This window comes from Phyllostomus hastatus, unplaced genomic scaffold (genome assembly GCF_019186645.2).
Source record: "Phyllostomus hastatus isolate PE091 unplaced genomic scaffold, TTU_PhHast_1.1 phas_contig_150, whole genome shotgun sequence".
NCBI lineage: Eukaryota > Metazoa > Chordata > Mammalia > Chiroptera > Phyllostomidae > Phyllostomus > Phyllostomus hastatus.
The window spans coordinates 37689201-37703432 of NW_025333611.1; the positions used below are offsets into that span (position 1 = coordinate 37689201).

The following is a 14232-nucleotide window of genomic DNA, read 5'->3' on the forward strand; positions in this document are numbered from 1 at the left end:
CGTGGGGTGCTGTTCACCTGTAGAACTTGGGGCCTTCTTGAGTCAGGGAAGACTTTTGGGGTTCTGCCATGGCTAATGCTGGGCCTGAGTTGCTCTTTGAGTAGAACAAAAGCAGGATGGGAGGGGCTGAGACTGGAAACGGAGAGACAGGTAATGAAGCAGGGTCAGTAGGAGTGGATACATTTGAGAATGTTTTGATGAGAGAATCAATCAGACTTTGTGACTGAGGGTCAGGATGAGAGAAGGCAGCTTTGGCTCAGGGTTCTTACTAAGCCCACTGTCGGATGCTCAACTTAGAGAGCTGCCTTGAATAATTTACAAGATGACTGTGTTGTTTATAATGTATTATTTATCCTCCTTTAACTGACAGTCCAGTGTTTAGTTAGCACCTACTATAACCCAGCTACTATGATACAAGCTAAGGATATAAAAGAGCAATCTGTGTTCTCATGAAGCTTACATTCTTATGGAGGAAATAGATGTCAAAAATTAAGAAAAAATAAGGCAAGAACAAAGGACAGAGAATGACCAGGGCAGGAAAGATTGGGGTAGGGAGCTCTTAAATAAAAAGATTAAGGAAGACTTCTTGAGTTGATATTTGAATAGAGTCATTTCAGGTGAAGGGAATATGTATAAAGGCCCTAATGCAGGAGCGTGTTTGGCATGTGTCTTAGTGTAGAGGGAAGCCACAAGGAATGAAGTGGGATAAACAATGGGAAAAAGAAAAAAGTGATAAGCAGTGGTCAATTCACGTGGGGTTTTTGCACTCCATTATAGATATGACGAAAAGCCACAGAAGGGTTAAGAGCAAAGGAGTGATATAATTAACTCTGGCCACTGTGTGGAAAAAACAGTCTGCTGAGGGACAGGACACAAAAAATGGAAGTGAACAGACTAAGCAGGAGGCCATTGCAGTGTCCATGCGAGGGCTAGTGCTTACTTGGATCACAGTAATAGCTGTGAGGTGCAGAAGTTGTCCAATTTGGGAAGTATTTTGAAGGTTAAATCTACAGGATTTGTTGGAGTAAGACAGAGGAAACTCGGGTTATGCCAAGGTTTTGCCCCAAGCAGCTGGTTTACTGATGACTCCATTTTGGGGGATTAGGAGATAAAGTGATCCAGAATAGCCAAAAACAGTTCACACTTCTTGGTTTTGCAACTTATTAATCAAGACAATGTGGTACTGACATAAGGATAGATATATAGATCAGTGGAATAGAACTATGAGTCAAGAAGTAAAACCATACATTTATGTGCAGTTTTTGACAAGGGCATGACAGTTCAGTGGGTGAAAAATAGTCTTTTCAATAAATGTGGCTGGGATAACTGAATATCCACATGCCCATCCACAGGTGGAGCTCTACCTCACACCATATATTAAAAAAATGGATCAAAGACCTAAATGTAAGTGCAAAAGCTATGAAACTCTCTTAGGGGTCAACCTCCATGACTTTAGATTTGGCAATGGATTCTTAGATTCTTAGACACCAAAAGTACCAGCAGCAAGAAAAAAATAAATAAATTGTACTCCATCATATTTTAAAACTATCATGCACCAGGGGACACTAGCAAGAAAGTGAAAGAAAACCTACTAAATGGGAGAAAATACTTCCAAATATATGTCTGTACAGGTCTAGATTCCAGAGTATATAAAGAACTCTTACCATTCAACAACAAAAACATAACCCAATTAAACCAAAGGTTTTGTATAGACTTTTCTCCAGAGAATATGTACAAATGGCCAACAGGCACATGAAAAGATGATCAACATGATTAGTCAGTAGTCAGAAGCATAATGAAATAACAGCTCATACCCACTAGGATGGCTATTAACGAGCACTCCAACCTGAAGATAACAAATGTTGGCAAAAATGTGGAGAAATTGGAACCCCAGTATATTGTCAGTGGGAATGTGACATGATGCAACCACAATGGGAGAAAAGGAATGAAGTACTGACACATGCTATAACGTGGGCGAGCCTTGAAAACATAGGTTAAGTGAAGGACGCCGCTTACAAAAGCCCACATATTGTATGATCCTATTTATAGGACATGCCCAGAAGAGGCAAATCCATAGATGCAGAAAGCAGATAAGTGGTTGCCTATGTTGGGAGTTTGGGGGAAAATGGGGAATGAGTACTGATAAGAACAGATTTATTTTTTAGTTAATGAAAATGTTCTAAAATTGATGTAATGGTTGTACAACTCTGGATATGCTGAAAACCACTGAATATATGTGAATTATAGCTTCATATGTTGAAGCTGTAGTTGTTATATTGAAACAAAAAAGAATGACGACAGCAGAATCAGGATGGGTGTTGGAGGTGTGAGGATAGTGGAGAGGACAGTGGAGAAGATGTGAAAGAGCCTCTGGGAGAGCACAGGAATAAGCTGACCATGGAAACACTGGGCTGTACCGACGGGCCACTTGAGGTTTCCAGTCTTCAATATGATGTGAGCCCAGTTGGCACAGTTGGGCTACTTAGGTAGGAACATAGAACAGGTGGAAGGCTAGATTCCACCAAGATTGGGTTTTGTTGTGGAGCATGAGAAAGATTAGAAATAAGTTGAGGGACTCTTCAAGGGAATTGTTAATGTGATAACCATGAGATCTAAGTTAGGTAAGAAGGAAATTGAGGACCTGACAGGGTAATGGACATGGAAAAGGTGACAGTCTGGAATTAGATGTCCTGGAGAGGCTGAAAAATTATTGGAGTTAGGGTACTAGAGGGCATGAGCTGGAAAAGGCAGGTGGTGATGATCAGAGAATGGGACTTCTGAAACTGAGAAATTTGTACAAGTGGCACAATTATTACTGACAGGCTCAGCCAGGGCTTCTCAGCAGAACCATGAAACAGAAAATGAACAGATTGTTCTACTTCTCCCAAGGAGGGTACAGAACTGGGACCAACCATTCTAAATGCAGCAGAGGGAGGTTAACTCATCACATACAGTGGATGCCTTAGGGCATTAGGCTTGCTTCTCTCTCAGATCCCCCTCGAGAAAGGCCAGGATGGGATGATCCACAGGACTAGCCAAGCAACTGAGAGGCAAGCGTAGGGGATGGAGCATACCTTAGGTTGAAACCTATAAAAACTGCAACTTCATACGCTTCAGTCTTAATACAGTTTGTAGATACTGAAATCACCAAGAATGATGGCTGCAGTGGTGAAGAGAAAGACGGTAAGTGACATGTTCAAGTTTTCAGTGAATGGTGGTAAGTGTGGGGGACCGGCAACCAGGAGGATAGGAGCTGATTACTTTGGGGTGGGTAGCAGGGGTAACACGTGGTTTGTGCTTCGAACTAGGTTTTCCCAGTAGACTGGAAGCAACGACAAGGAGGAAGAGGATATCTACCCCAACTCCAGGTCAGTAGTGCTGCAGTGTAAAGAAGAAACAATCCAGTACTTGAGTAGGGACGAGGGGAAGCAGTGTCCTCCTCAGAGGACAGCCTTCTTTCAGTGAGAGCAAGAAGATGAGAACTTTCAGAGGAGGCTGAGCACGTCAGGGGTTTTGTCGATCAGTACAAATCACCAGAATTCCAGAAGGCATTTGTTTCCAGAGTAGGTGTGGACGACCAAGTCAGGTTAGAGAAGTCCCCCCAGATGACAGATCAGAGTCATGTGGGGATGAGAAGCGAGGTGGTGAGCGAGGCCAGGGAGGCTTGAATTTCTTGTGGTGTCCAAGGTAAACAGACTTAAGGCCTGATACTGTTGTATTAGTCCTGGTTATCTTTTAAAGGAGCCATGCTAGCCAGTGGAACTGTCTGCAGTGACGGAGATGTTCTCAATCTCTGGGGTCATGTATGGAAGTCAGCAGTCACATGTGGCTATTGAGCATGTGAAATGTGGCTCATGAGACTGAGGAGCTGAATTTTAAATGATATTTAATTCTAATTAAGATTTAAATTTTAAAAGCCACATCACTCAGAATGGTACATAATTAATTCTAATGATAACCCTCTTTGGAGTTTCTTAGGGGAGGCCAGTAGCATTGAGGCAGGCAACATGCTGGTGAAATGCACCTTCCCTTTCTCACTACATCCCGCTGAGGAAGAGCCTGGCTGGAGGAGAGGCACTTTCAACAGGAATACCCTCAAGTGTGTGGCCTCCTGTTACTTTCTGCTGAGGTGGTTTTGAGGTTGAGGGAGATATATTGAAAATCCTAACCTCTGCCATCCTGCCAAGTCTCTTGTTTGTATATATAATTTCTACTCCCGTCAAGCAACCATTGTTTCCACTGTTGGTTCTAGGCCATGTGTTTTTATTTTTGATTGCTTGTCTTTGGGTTTTTGGAAACAAATGTGCTGATATCTACATAGTATGTATTGATAAATAACTGTTCTGTAATGTTTTGGTTGTTTACTGTTCATTCAGTTTGTAAAAGTTAGTATGGGAACCAATTAAGACTAATACCTAATCCAAATTATAGACAGGCTGATAAGTGCTTATTCTGAGGATGCGCTTGAATCTTTGGATAAATCTAAGAAATAAGTCAGGAAGAATAATAATGACAATTAACAGTTAGTGTTTGCTGAGTGCCTTCTGTGGGTTGGACACTCTCACAACTTAATTTGAATTATCTGATGTGATCCTTACCAACTTCGTGAGGGGAGATGCTTCATCATCTCATTTTGTAGGTAGGTCAGCTAATGCACTGTATTTTGCCATGTATTGTGCGCACCAACTTTTTGGCCCAAACTTTCATGAAAAAAATCTTTCATTTGAATTTTTAAATTCAATTATTTATATTTAGATACTTGTTTTTCATATTATAAAGGAATTTTAGCATTTTTTTAACATATTACAGTACTAGAAATTTTATGTAACAAATAAATTACAAAACACAAGAACAGGTACAAGGTCTTTCAGGCACTACCCATGTATAATGTGCACCCTTATTTTCCCCTCAAAAATGTGGGCAAAAAAGTGCGCGTTATACATGGTATAATACGGTAGCACTCAGGTTATTGGACTGTGGCAAACAGCTAGTAGAGTCTCAATTTGGACACCATTCTGCCAGCTCTGAAGTCGGTGTACTTTATTCCCCTAGGCCCTGCTCCTTCCTTGCATCTTGACAGTGCCAAGGCGAGTCCCTAGTGCAGCTCCTTAGGGTGTTTCCATCCAGTGGTATAAAAAGGGCTGAGTTAGTGATCGAAGGTTTACAGGTGGCTCTCCCAGCAGTTAGTGACACCTTTCCTCACCATTTTGCTTACCTTGGCCTGATAGTTGTTTTCCTGGTAGTTTTCCTGAGATTCCACTGTTCACTTTTGAATTTTGGCTATTGTCACCAGCTACAAGGGTTTCGGATTTCAGTTTCATACTGAATTCTCTGCCTGCAGCTACTTGAAATGGCTGTCTCAACCCTCACAAACTGGAGTTGGAGGCTCCTTTAATAGCTACTTATACTTTCTGTTCCTTTGTAAAGGGTAGTGGGTTTCAGAGGAAAAAATTGGGCTGCAAGCCCAGTCCAGTTCACCCTGGCCATGACATTAAATAGGAGAATTAGCACACAGTTCCCAGCCACCTGCCAGGCCTCTCCACTCACTTACATTCCTTTTCACCTGCCCACTCCCTCACCACTTAGACTCCTTCTTCTCCCGTCCTTTACCTTCTTACTTCTCAGGAGAGGCAGCCTGCTCCTGTGGAAGAACATATGCTGCTTTGAAGTCAGACTTGCACTGCATTCTGCTGGGTTTTTGTTGTTGTTTTAGTTTTGAGATCTTGATCAGGTTATTTACTATTTCATCATCTATAAAATACAGATGATATATGCCTTGTAGGGTTTTATTTTAAGGATTAGAGATTATAAGTTCCCTGGTACAGAGCAGGTCCTCGTACAACAAGAGCTCTTTTTCCCCTTGAATCCATTGCTATGATTTAATTGGGCAAATGTTTGTTAGCATTTAATATGTGCTATATGGTGCTGGGGATGCTGAAGAGATCAAAACAAAACAAAATCTCTGAGTTCAGAAAGATGCATGGTGTAGAAAAAACTGGCACACAAACAAGTGACAGGACTGTGCTGAGTGCAATAGAGGTATATAAAGTGCTAGAAGCAATTAATTCTTCTCCAGCCCTGTCTGTGGAGTGGTTTCCAAGTATTCCTTTTCGAAAAATACTTGGTAGTTAAGATTGGGGACAAATGGAAAGAGAGAGAGAAAAAACAACTCTTAAAGGTTTCTGTAATCTGCGAGGTGCCAACCTTTTAAGAATTGATTTCAGCAAGGCACTTGATAAAATCTCTCATGAAGTCCTTGTACATAAGATGGAGAAATGTGGGCTGGCTGATAGAGTAGGAGGAGGATTTGGTGGTGGTTATACAACTATGTCGAGGATGTTTTTCTCCGGCAGTACTTTATTTTTACTTACAAAATCTCTGGTTTGGAAGGAACCTTAGAAATAGATTGCCTACTCTCTGTAATCTGATCTTTTTTTCTACCTTTTAATTTTTAATTCCAACAGTACAGAAAGTATGTAGTGAAAAACATGCCTCCTTACCATTCCAGTCATCGACTGAACAGTCAACACTGTTCATAGCTGCTTGCGTGTATGACCTGGTTTCATTATGTGTATCTCTTTACACTTAGTATTATAGTTGTCTGAGTGTGTGTGCTGTTTCCCTTAATACACTATACCCTCCTTAGGACCCCTCCTTATAATTTTCTTTATCTCCCCAAATTACATGCACATCAAAGATTCCCTGTAAATATTTGCTTGATTAAGCATTTAAAAGAAACTTGGACCAGGGAGGAGAAGACAGATTTCTCTGGTAACATGCCACAGTTCTCTGTCCTTGGCCCTATCCTTTAAAACTATTTTCCCCCAGTGAGTTGAATGATGTAGAAAGCCTGTTTGGTACATGGACAGATGACACAAAGCTGGAAAAGAGAGCTAATAACATCAGATGACAGAATCAAGACCACAAACGAGCCCTGGCTGGTATGGCTCAGTGGACTGAGTGCTGGCTGGCCTGTGAACCAAAGGGTCACTGGTTTGATTCCCAGTCAGGGTATATGCCTGGGTTTCAGGCCAGGTCCCCAGCAGGGAGTGCTCGAGAGGCAACCACACATTGATCTTTCTCTCCCTCTCTTTCTCCCTCCCTCCCCCTCTCTCTAAAAATAAATAAAATCTTAAAAAAAAAGAAAAGAAAAAAAGACCACAAATGAACTCAACAGACTGGAATGTTCACCTGAAAAGAACAGGGACAACTCTAAAGTCCTGTATTTAAAGGGGAAAAATACCCAACAATGTAGTTATATAAGTATAGAGTTAGGACACCTGTCTTAATAACGTTATTTGAAAGTGATTTGGGAAGGTAGGGGATGGACCTTAATTGTGTTTAAGCTCAATTTAAGCCAGTCAGAATTTTGACTGGAAAAGTACAAAACCTCCTTTGGGTGCTGCAGCTTGGGATAGTACACACAAACCTTTCTTGGTGTGGACTGGGTCTTTAGATCTCATGGCAAATGGGGGGTAAATAGATCTCATTAGCAAATATGGGCATATCTTGCAGCTGGCAGTTGCAGTACATATGGTGACAGGGGCTACTCTCTGTATTAGAAAGGCAGAGGTTTCCCAGAAAGTGCACGTCTCCCAGTGGAATAAGATTTTAAACTTTGCTTCTTCCTCTACATTTCCTCTTTTATATTCAGAGTCTGCTGCCAACTAACAGTTTTTCTTCTTCTTTTTTCTTTTTGTGTTGAAAGTGTTGACTTGGAGAAAAATAGAGGCCCAGAGCAAGAGCGGCAGTGGGACGGCTGCCCAGGCTCCCCTGGACATTGAGAAGTGAGTAGGTTCGCTGTGTTCAGGGAGCTCCTGTTCAACATGTTGTGGCTTAGACTGAATAGAGAGACCAGTTCCTCTCTTACCCTGAGTTTCTTTGGCCTGCCAATCACTGTTCCCTTGGATGCCTGACTTTCTTATTCCCAGTCTGTGTCAGTGTGTGTGGCCTCTGTATATCCCTTTCTATTACCCTAAAAAAGCCTGCTGCCTGCTCCAGTTCCACATTGCTTTTAGCTTTGGAATCAGAGCATAAGTGAAAACAGTAAAGCTAAATTTCAGCTCATCGGCTTGTTTTTATTTTTAATATTTTATTTATTTATTTTTAGAGAGGGGGAGGGAGGGAGAAAGACAGGGAAACATCAATGTGTGGTTGTTTTTCTCATGCCCCCTACTGGGGACCTGGTCTGCAACCCAGGCATGTGCCCTGACTGGGAATTGAACCGGTGACCCTGTGGTTCATAGGCCGTTGCACAATCCGTTGAGCCACAGCAGCCAGGGCAATTTATCAGTTTTTAAAGTGGTTTAGGTTATGGTGAATATAAGAAAGCAAGAAAATGTGTCACACTTATACCAAACTAAGGATATTGAGTTAGGTTACTAATGTCTACAACTTTAATTTTGTTTTAACACTGTCTGCCAAAATAAACTTTATTCCCTGTAACTTAAAATATATATGTATCTATATATGCATGTATATGTATAGATGTATGTAGGTGTATAATAGTTTATTATGTATAGTTAATCCCACTGTTTTGGCTGCATTCGACTAATTTTGAAATTTAAAAAATTATTTTCTTTGAATTTGCATGTTGGTATTTGGTGTTTGGGGAAGTAGTGAGCTATTTTGTGATGTAATGATACAGAAGTTGAATTGCAAAAGGTTGGGCAATGTAGAAGACTTCCTTGGGTTGTGGGTTGCAGCCTGACTAAGAAAGCACATTCTGGTGGACTTGGGGGGGTCAGGCTGAAGTGCTGTCTCCCCAAAGTAAAGACATTACCAACAATCCATTAGAACAGTTAGTCATTAGGCAGAAACCTTTATCTTTGAAACACATTTTAGAGTTCCTCCCCTAATCCATTTGAGCAGAGGTGATCACTGCTACCTTTGTAATCTTACCATCGTGTGGACATTCCTCTAGGACTGTATCATCACTACAATACACTTCATCCAAGTGTGTTGTAGTCATTTTTTTTTGACATTTCTGTTTCCTTGGCTAGGCTGTTAGTTATTTGAAGACAGATAGTTGCCTTCATTCGTACTCTGTTCCCCAGCAGCTAATGAAATGTGTCTGAGACAGCAGCGAGAGTGAAAGCTGTTTGTTGAGCACCTAATATTGTGTGCCGGGCACTGTGCTGGATGCTTGGTTTACTATATTACTCTCACAATGGATGGTAAGGAAGGTGGTTACTCTTTTTTTTGTCTTTTTAGTAAAGAAACTAAAGAGAAATTGCAAATAACTGGTTGATATCATGTGGCCAGAACTGGCAAAGCCTGCCTGACTTATGCCCCTTCCCCAGTGCTGCTGTCCCTCACACAGTAGGGGATGAGTAGGTGCTTTCTGCTTTAACTGCTACACCATGAGAGAGACACTCATCTAGCTCTTCTCGTAAGGAAGAAGGCGTTCTCTCAGATGATGAAGTACTTGAGAGACTTATTTCTTCTATTTTAAAGACCTCCAGAGAAATTCTTCCTTAGAGTGAATCCAATTTCCCTTGCTGTAGTAATTGAAGAGTAACAGCCAGAAAGAGAAGTCTAAGAAAGCAAACTTTGGAAAGTTTGCTTTACCTTCTTAAAACTAAGATGCTCTCCTTATGAGTCAGGCAGACCTGGCTTCTGACAGTTATTAGCTATAGGACCTTGGAGAGAAAAGCACCCTCTTAATGGGGCTGGAAAATTAATTGAGAAATTGTATTTAAAGCACCTTCCACTAGTTCTGACCACAGAAGAAATACTTAATAAATGTTCATTTTCTTCCTTTGTCCCCAGTGATTCCATTTTCACCAATGTCCAATAAACCTTACCTCAAGGACACAATACCCTCTTTTTCCACAAATTCAAGTGTTACAAAAATTTAAAAAATAACTATGTATATGAATTCATGCAGAAGCCTCTGGCAGAGCCACATGGTTTTGGTAACTTCCTAGTTGTAGGTTGTAGAATTAAGGAAGTTGGCATATGGACAGACTTGATTCACTAATCAGACAAGTTCATCTACCCGGGTAAAAATTGTAATCTTGATTATAAATGTTCTTGGTGTTCCCTTTTATGTCTAAATTTTAACTTACCTTTGAAAAAACTGTTACACTTAATTTCAGAGGAGTTTGACAGAATATTTTATGTTTGAAGAGCAATCAGCGTTGTTTGAGATAGAAGAGTTGATCTTATTGCCATCCAACTGCTGCGACAGCGGGGCACAGAGAAACAGCAAGGGAAAACCACTAATCATTCCATCCTTTTGATTGTCGGTGGGTTAGTTTTATCAGCAGCCCCGCTGAGCAATTCTGCATTGGTTGACATGCCTCCTCCACAGAATAACTTTGAGATGTAAAAACACAATTTGAGATATATCAGGAGCCCAGCGGCAAAAGCAAATCTTAAAACTGCTTTATCTGTCTTTCTTCTGATTGGCTAGGAATGAGAAGTGTTATCTCTGTAAATCCCTAGTCCCATTCAAAGAGTACCAGTGTCATGTTGAGTCCTGTCTCCGGCTTGCAAGGTGTGACCAAGGAGACGGGCCTGCAGAGAGTGGGAGAGCACACTCAGCTGTGCAGGGGAAGCAGCAGCAGTGGCCGAGGAACCTGAAGGTAAGTGGGGTGTTCGAGGAAAGACTGACCCTCCACATTTCTGTTCTGGGTTTTTTCTCCCCTCCCTTCCTGCCTCCTTTTTTCTTTTGTTTGTCTTGAAACAAGATTTGTGCTTTTTAACACTTTTTTAATTAAAAAAATAATACTTATATGTTCATTGTAGAAAGTACAGCAAATACTTTTAAAATTTGCTGTACTGAATTTACATTTACTTAATTTACATTTACTTTTACTTTTTTTACTTTTTACATTTTACTTTTTACTTTTTACTTTTACTTTTTACTTTTTACTTTTTACTTTTACTTTTTACATTTACTTTTACTTTTACTTTTTTAATTTACATGTAATTTTACATTTACTTAATTTACATTAAGATACTGAATGTAAACTATAATTAAAAAATGAAATTTAAAAAACATACGAAGAATTAGGGAAAATTCCAGTGTTTTTTCTATGCATTTTTAATGTAGTTGGCACCATACTATATGTGTATATGCACTGAACATGTAGCTTAAATATCTTGGTTTATTTTTAAACTATTTTTTAAAATTACTCTGAATGTTTATATCACACAGTCACTTAACTGTTCTTATTATAGGACATTCAGGTTCTTTCCAGTTCTCTATTATAAAACTGTTTAAAACATTAATCAGCCTTTGTACCAGTGATTGTTTCCTTAGATAGATTTCCTGAAGTGGAATTCTTAAGGCAGTGGACATAAACATTTAAAAATCTGATGAAACACACAGTCAAACTGCTCTGCAGAAAGGCTCTCCAGTCACACCCCCTTGCCAGGAGCCGAGACCAGCTCTGTTGAACCCTCTGGGTTCCTGGTCTTAGGAGGCCAAGGGGTGTGGCCTCTGGTCATTGGGAAGGTGGATGTGTTTTCTGGGCTTTGTGATTAGAGATTAGGAGGAGCAAGTCTTAGCTTAGAAATCAAAAATAAAACAACAGCTCTATTTTCCAGGCCTAGAGCCATCAGTGTACACTAAGAGGAAGAAGCCATTATCTGTCAGGACATGAGAAGGGGGCCCTGCGTGAACAGGATGGCTCTGAGGTGGTGGTTTGGAGTTGGGGCTTGGACTACTGAGCCAGGTGGTTCTTCTGGCATTCCTACCCCTAGAACGTACCTCAGAACTGTTATTTTTTATTTTAAATCTCTCCAAATCAGTCATAGGCCAAAGGCTACTGTTGTTTAATATGGTCTTGGGGTAATAACTTGCCTTCACTCTGGTTTCTGTTCTTGGATAATACTGGCATGAAGATGTATTCTCTTCACCCTGGTTATCTTTTTTACTTGTGCACCCTCATTTATTAGAAAGCAAAAGGCTTCCCTCAAGGAGTGCCTCCACACCTCTTTCTCCTGGAGACAGGTGTGATCTGGGCTAAAGAAGTGTTCTAGATTTTCTGCCATGAGGTAACCCTTCCCTTTCGTTTATTTATCTGCGTCACAGGAAAAAGGGCGCAGTGAAGGCCGACTCCTCAGTCTCTTAGACCAGTCGGAGCAGAAGACTGAAGGTGAGGACTCGGGGACCAGTTTTCCGGGCTTCTGGCTAAGGCCTTCCAGTGAAAAGAACCTCTGCCACCTCCCTGTTTGTTGGAACTAGGTGGATGCACATTTGGCCGGAGTAGCCAGCCTTTGAGACTCGGTCTGGGCCATCTCTCCCCGAGGAAGATGGGGAGATAGCCTGTCCGCAGCATCACGCATTTCATTTCAGGCTTTGTAAAGCCTGTTGGACTGGGAAAAGACATTTCCAGGTGACTGGACAAAGAAATAAGCCCCACATACCCTCGCAGGAAAAGGCATGGAAAAGCAGACATGCCGGCATTACTGCCTCCTCCCATTGTTTTGTGCTTTATTTGTGTTACTTTGAGTTTAATGTCCAAACCTGTGCCCCTGACGTCTTGTAGGAAGTACCTGTCTCTTTGTGCCTAGGATTTAGGGAACATAAGAGTTGGCTGGTTATGTGCATTGCATAGAGTAATGCCAGTCTCAGGCTGTAAGGATTGTATCTAGTAAAGCTCCACACATGTCCCCTGGCCCAGATATTCCCTTGATAAATGTTAGCTGTTATTACTATAGTGGTTGTTTGTTGCTGTTGTTAAAATTCACTAGATACAGATGGAAGAGGAACTTTTGCTTAAGCCTTTCTTTGAGCCCCTCATCCTGCTGCCTCTAGATCAGCAGGTTGTGATTCTCCGCAGGTGGTTGGCAACTCCTTGTTCTTCAGGTCCAGATCTGAAGTAGGTTTCTGCAGAGGTCATTCATTCAAAAGTGTTCACCTCCATACTTCTGCAGCTGAGCCTGTTGGATGCTAAATGCTCACATTCCATTGGTGTGGGGATTGGCGCTGAGCCATCTGGATCAGTTTGACGAAAAGCAGTGCCCAGAACACAGGAAGCACATGATCAGTGAGCAGTGGTATGATTGCGATACTACTAACAACATTATTCCTGTTTTTCTCCTATTACAGATGCAGAGATAAAGACCAAGTCTTCAGAAACAGTGGCTTTCAGGTGCATTGGGGTGTGCATTGGGGTGTGACTGTCCGCAGTTCTAGGAAAGGATGGGCCTGGGCCTGGGCTCTGTGTATGGTGTGGTTTTCAAACTGCTGATGGTAGAAATCACTTTAACTGTATGACCTCTCTCCGTATACCTCTGTGACACCCTCATATCTGGGCTAACAATTCGAGGGCAGCTCAGTTCACTTATTGTGTTAAAACTAGCAAAGCAAAAACTATTTCTTACTTGTCTCTACTCCTCTGTCCCCAGCCAACCCTGGTCTTCTGACTTGGATTTCCAGCAGCTTGGGAATTTGGTTCTGAATCCTCATTCCCTCACTGTCCAACTGTGTAGCTTTATGTATACGATTTACCCAATGTCCTCATCTGTAAAAGGGGAATGATGGGACTTGTCTGGCTGGATAATGACAACGGTTATGTGAATCAATAATATGTGTAAAAGCCCCTGCTATACTACATGACACTGCTTATTAGTGGTGTGTATCAAATTCTGAATTCCCCCTTCTCTCTAGGGTGCCCTCACCGGGGATGGAAGAGGCAGGCTGCAGCAGAGACATGCAGAGCTCCCTCGCACAGCTCGACTTAACTGAGTCTCCCATCAAGTCTTTTGTTTCCATTTCAGAAGCCACAGATTGCTTAGTTGACTTTAAAAAGCAGTTTACTGTCCGGCCAGGTAGCCGGACACGGACCAAAGCAGGCAGAGGAAGAAGGAGAAAATCCTGAATTTCTAGGGTCTGGAGGCTGACAAAAGCATGAGGAGTAGGGGAGGCCATGCTCACTAAGCCTTGGTGGCCCAGTTCATTGCTGAGCAGGTTGTGGCCCTGCAGTCCCCACCGTGAGCACCTGCTCAGTGTTCCGGTTTCGTGTTCTCTATGATCTGTACGGATATCAGTGTATAGTGTTCTGTTTTATAACAGCCTGTTCGAATTTGCTTATAGTTCAAAGAAAATTTAAATATATTTATCTATGTTTGTATGAAATCTTATTTCAGTGAGATGGAGCTTCCTTTTTCCCCTCTGTATTACAGGGTCTGGGGAGGGACTATTTGAATTGTGGAGCTAGTTCTCAGACATAAATTTCATGTTTCTTAATGACTTTTTACTTGTCTTTGATACGCAGC

General features: G+C 41.5%; 1 protein-coding gene across 4 annotated transcripts in view; it reads left to right on the forward strand.

The window, feature by feature from the left end:
* Positions 1–14206, forward strand: part of UIMC1 (ubiquitin interaction motif containing 1) — a 113086-nt gene extending 98880 nt beyond the window's left edge. The window contains exons 11-16 of one of the 4 annotated variants that reach the window (XM_045827885.1): positions 3309–3368; positions 7709–7787; positions 10418–10589; positions 12044–12107; positions 13064–13106; positions 13625–14206. In XM_045827885.1, the coding sequence (XP_045683841.1) occupies positions 3309–3368; positions 7709–7787; positions 10418–10589; positions 12044–12107; positions 13064–13106; positions 13625–13835 (629 nt within the window). In that variant the 3' untranslated portion in view covers positions 13836–14206. The remainder of the gene's footprint in view (positions 1–3308; positions 3369–7708; positions 7788–10417; positions 10590–12043; positions 12108–13063; positions 13107–13624) is intronic. The other 3 variants (XM_045827907.1, XM_045827896.1, XM_045827917.1) reach the window with 3 other exon arrangements.
* Positions 14207–14232: the final 26 nt, after the last annotated feature.